Source organism: Homarus americanus, unplaced genomic scaffold (assembly GCF_018991925.1).
Source record: "Homarus americanus isolate GMGI-L3 unplaced genomic scaffold, GMGI_Hamer_2.0 scaffold41935, whole genome shotgun sequence".
NCBI classification, from domain to species: Eukaryota; Metazoa; Arthropoda; class Malacostraca; order Decapoda; family Nephropidae; genus Homarus; species Homarus americanus.
Window position 1 is genome coordinate 35001 of NW_024725316.1, and position 5416 is coordinate 40416.

The following is a 5416-nucleotide window of genomic DNA, read 5'->3' on the forward strand; positions in this document are numbered from 1 at the left end:
GAAATACAGTGTGATGAGGTCAGGACGTTTTGTTGGGTCAGGTATCGTTAGCCATTCAATTACCTGTGTGATTGATACTAATTAACTTAAAGGGTTAGTTTAAGTTAGGTTAAGATTGATTATTTTCTTTATAAGAAATTTTAATCTGAAAATTTTAAAATGAAATGTTAAATACACACACACACACACACACACACACACACTGGTAATCGAGTATCATCCAGCTATGATCGAGTTATTAAGGATGTCACCTTCGTTGGTGAGTTCTGAGGTGACTAAAGAGGCCGATACAGGACCGGCAGGGTCGATCACAGAGGCTGCATGTGGGGGGGCTACATCTAGTGCAGGAGGACAGCGGCAGCAAGTCTTTCTGCCGTTGGCGCTTGTCTGCCTCGGTATAACAGTCGGGCTAACTCCACAGTATTGACACCATCTTGTGGTGCTCCCAAGCGTTATGGTGTGGAGTAATCGTCTCCCAGGTGAGGCGACTTTTCATGTTTGTCTTAAGACTATCCTTATACCTCGTCAGTTGCCGCCAGCGCTACGTTTATTATCAGTTAGGTGAGAGAATACTGGCATTTGTTCTCTTGTCTTCCCAGCGAACTCGGAGGATGGAGCGTAGACTACGTTGGCGAAGTCTTCTCAAGTGTTGTAGGTGCCTCCTGTATGTGACCCATGTCTCACTGCCCTACAGCAGGGTGGGGAGGACCACTGCTCAATATACGTTGTAACTTTGTAGATAATTTCAGCTCCCTACAGCTGAAGACACGGGTACAGAGTCTGCCAAAGGCTTGAGATGCACATGTGATCTGATGCTGAATCTCTTCATCGATGACCGCGGTGGTGGACAGGTGGGAGCCGAGATACTGGAAGTGGGTAACACTAGAGAGGTAGTACTGTTAAGCTGGGTGGGTGGTGGGTGTGTGGCTGAACCAGGGCAGGTTGAAAGAGAATCTGAGTCTTACGTACATTCGCCTCAAGGCCGAGTGTGCATAAGCATCTGCGTAGGTGTTCAGGATCTCCTGGGTCGTGTTCAGAGTGAGTGACAAGGGTGAGGTCGTCTGCATACTGAAGTTCAGTAATGGAAGCTGCCGACACCTTTGTTCCTGCCTGGAGTCGTCTAATGTTGAAAAGACCCTTCACCCGGTACTGGATGTCCACCCGCTGGCTAAATTGGCAACGAGTAAGGAAGGCAGCCAAGAAAATTGAAAAGAGAGTTGGTGCCAGTACACCTTGTTTTAACCCCCGTTTGGATGGGGAACAACTCAGACTGGGTGCCATTGTGGAGTTGCCTCACAATGGCGATGAATTTAGTGGGCACAAAGCCGCTGAGGTCCACAGAGCTTCCTTGTTGACCGAGTCGAAGGCTTTGGTTAGGTCGATGAAAGCCATATACGGGTCACGACGCTGTTCTCTGCACTTTTCCTTATCTGGCGGGCAGCAAAGATCAGGTCAGTGGTACAGGATAAGAGACAGTAAGGATAGTTCACCAAGCACTTGTTTAACCCACAATCCACAGCTCGGTGACGTTACTATTATAAACACATCATCTGTTGACCTCCATGTGCCGGGACCAGTGTATCAACAATTATGGTTATTTGTGCAATATACAAGTACACCAACAAAGCTTATAACCTAAGCAGAGAACATCCCTCTCTACCTCACCTTGTCGACGCGGTCAGTGTAGGGAATACTGCCATTATAGGGTACCAATACGACGGATGTATCCCACAATGTTGGCATCTGATCCCGGCAGAAGTATGTTGCACTGATCTTACCCTGGTGAGTTGATTATTATTATTATTATTACTATGACTTGACCTTAGATAACACATTCCTGTAACCTGACCTCTCTCTGAACATGACTTGACCTTAGATAACACATTCATGTAACCTGACCTCTCTCTGAACATGACTTGACCTTAGATAACACATTCCTGTAACCTGACCTCTCTCTGAACATGACTTGACCTTAGATAACACATTCCTGTAACCTTCTCTCTCTGAACATGACTTGACCTTAGATAACACATTCCTGTAACCTGACTCCTCTGAACATGACTTGACCTTAGATACATCTGTAACTGACCTCTGAACATGACTTGATTAGATAACACATCTCTGTAACCTGACCTCTCTCTGAACATGACTTGACCTAGATAAACATTCATGTAACCTGACCTCTCTCTGAACATCTTGCTTTAGATAACACATTCCTGTAACCTGACCTCTCTCTGAACATGACTGACCTAGATAACACATTCTGTAACCTGACCTCTCTGAACATGACTTGACCTTAGATAACACATTCTGTAACCTGACCTCTCTCTCAGTGATCTGACCTAGATAACACATCCCTGTAACCTGACCTCTCTGAACATGACTTGACCTTGATAACACATTCTGTAACCTGGACCTCTGAACATGACTTGACCTTAGATAACACATTCCTGTAACCTGACCTCTGAACATGACCTGACCTTAGATAACACATTCCTGTAACCTGACTCTCTGAACATGACTTGACCTTAGATAACACATTCTGTAACCTGACCTCTCTCTGAACATGACTTGACCTTGATAACACATTCTGTAACCTGATCTCTGAACATGACTTGACCTTAGATAACACATTCCTGTAACCTGACTCTCTCGAACATGACCTGACCTAGATAACACATTCCTGTAACCTGACCTCTGAACATGACTTGACCTTAGATAATACATTCCTGTAACCTGACCTCTGAACATGACCTGACCTTGATAACACATTCCTGTAACTGACCTCTGAACATGACTTGACCTTAGATAACACATTCCTGCACCTGACCTCTCTGAACATGACCTTGACCTTAGATAACACATTCCTGTAACCTGACCTCTCTCTGAACATGACTTGACCTTAGATAACACATTCCTGTAACCTGACTCTGAACATGACCTGACCTTATGTAACACAATTCCCATATTACTGTAACCTGACCTGACTCTCTCTTAACATGACCTGACCTATTAACTGACCTGGCTTGTTACAGTGTTCCAGATGGGCTCACCACCCCACCATTTGCCGTCTTTTGTCCCATTGAAAATTTATCTTTGTAAACTGGATGTAAAAGGATATTGTAATACCATGAGCCGCTGGATACAGTCCTTGAACAAACAAACTGTTAGTGAGTGTAAACAACAGCTGATAAATGTAAACAATGAACAGCTGATGAAAATAAACAAACATGAGTTAATATGTTTAATTCAGGTTAAGTTAGGTTAAATTTAGGTTAGTTGGTTAGGTTAGAAGGTGCCTGCAAAGCCACCGTGACAATAGTATAGTGGTTTTGAAAGGTCAAGGTTGGGTAGGATGGCTTCATGTAATTGCCTTCACCTCTATCCCAATGGACTGCAAGGTGTGATGTTCTATCAGATAATCCGCCCTAAATCCATCTAGCAGATGATAACGGATGGGTACTGTGTTGATTGAGTCATGGATTAATACACACATTAGGACGATAGAGCTGACGAGAAATGCCACCTGATGAGAGAGACTATTAATATCTTATATACTCATACACACGGAAATAATATTCTGTACCCACTGACACACTGTTAAGTTTTCCTCCTAACTGGTGATGTGAGAACGTATCTAACTGACTCACTTAAGCTACCACACAAAGATGGATTCTCAAAGGTTCCTAAGTTCAATTTTCCTCCTAACTGGTGATGTGAGAATGTATCTAACTGACTCACTTAAGCTACCGTTGGCCAAAGATGGATTCTCGTGTCAGTTCCTAATACGTTAAGTTTTCCTCCTAACTGCGATGAGAACGTATCTAACTGTCTCACTTAAGCTACTACACAAAAGATGGATTCTCAAAGGTCTTACGTTAAGTTTTCTCCAACTGGTGATGTGGAGAACGTATCTAACTGACTCACTTAAGCCACCACACAAAGACGGATTCTCAAAGGTTCCTACGTTAAGTTTTCTCTAACTGGTGTGATGAGAACGTATTCAACGGTCCCACTTAAGCTACCACACAAAGATGGATTCTCAAAGGTTCCTACGTTAAGTTTTCCTCCAAACTGGTGATGGGAGAACGTATCTAACTGACTCACTTAAGCTACCACACAAAGATGGATTCTCAAAGGTTCCTACGTTAAGTTTTCCTCCTAACTGGGGATGGGAGAACGTATCGAACTGACTCACTTAAGCTACCACACAAAGATGGATTCTCAAAGGTTCCTACGTTAAGTTTTCCTCCTAACTGGTGATGGGAGAACGTATCTAACTGACTCACTTAAGCTACCACACAAAGATGGATTCTCAAAGGTTCCTACGTTAAGTTTTCCTCCTAACTGGTGATGGAGAACGTATTCAACTGTCTCTACTTTGGTTACCACACAAAGATGGTGGATTCTCGTACGTTCCTACGTTAAGTTTTTCTCCTAACTGGTGATGTGAGAACGCATCTCCAATCGTCTCAATGGGTTTTACCACACAAAGATGGATTCTCAAAGGTTCCTACGTTAAGTTTTCCTCTTAACTGGTGATGTGAGAACGTATCTAACTGTCTCACTTAAGCTACCACACAAAGATGGATTCTCAAAGGTTCCTACGTTAAGTTTTCCTCCTAACTGGTGATGTGAGAACGTATCTAACTGACTCACTTAAGCTACCACACAAAGATGGATTCTCAAAGGTTCCTATGTTAAGTTTTCCTCCTAACTGGTGATGTGAGAACGTATCTAACTGTCTCACTTAAGCTACCACACAAAGATGGATTCTCAAAGGTTCCTATGTTAAGTTTTCCTCCTAACTTGTGATGTGAGAACGTATCTAACTGTCTCACTTAAGCTACCACACAAAGATGGATTCTCAAAGGTTCCTACGTTAAGTTTTCCTCCTAACTGGTGATGTGAGAACGTATCTAACTGACTCACTTAAGCTACCACACAAAGATGGATTCTCAAAGGTTCCTAGGTTAAGTTTTCCTCCTAACTGGTGATGTGAGAACGTATCTAACTGTCTCACTTAAGCTACCACACAAAGATGGCAGGCCAATAGACAATAATTATTCACTAAAACACACATTTAGCCACATTAGCTTAAGATAACAAGATAATCTAGTATAGGGTAGAGTCTCAGGGCATATTCTAGGCCATATTGTTACCAGTTTGATGTGTTATAGTTGTTAGGATTCATAATACAGCTGGATTACTCACCGTGGCCAAGAAAACCGCTCGCCTAGTGTCCATCTCCATGTCTGATATAAACAGAATTGGTTAGTTTAGGTTAGTGTTAGGTTAAGCTAGATTAAGATTAGGTAAGGTTAGTATTAAGTTAAGCTAGGTTAAGATTAGGGAAGGTTGGTATTAAGTTAGGCTAGGTTAAGATTAGTTTAGGTTAGTGTTAGGTTAGTTTAGC

The 5416-nt window shown here is 42.6% G+C and overlaps 1 protein-coding gene across 1 annotated transcript in view; it reads right to left on the bottom strand.

Moving 5' to 3' along the window:
• Positions 1–1743, bottom strand: part of LOC121864788 (venom phosphodiesterase-like) — a 6011-nt gene extending 4268 nt beyond the window's left edge. The window contains exons 1-2 of the mRNA XM_042363955.1: positions 1666–1743; positions 1–63 (exon numbers count right to left, since the gene is read on the bottom strand). The exon at positions 1–63 is cut by the window's left edge and continues 48 nt beyond it. Coding sequence (XP_042219889.1) covers positions 1–63; positions 1666–1743 — 141 coding nt within the window. The remainder of the gene's footprint in view (positions 64–1665) is intronic.
• Between the last annotated feature and the right edge of the window lie 3673 nt (positions 1744–5416).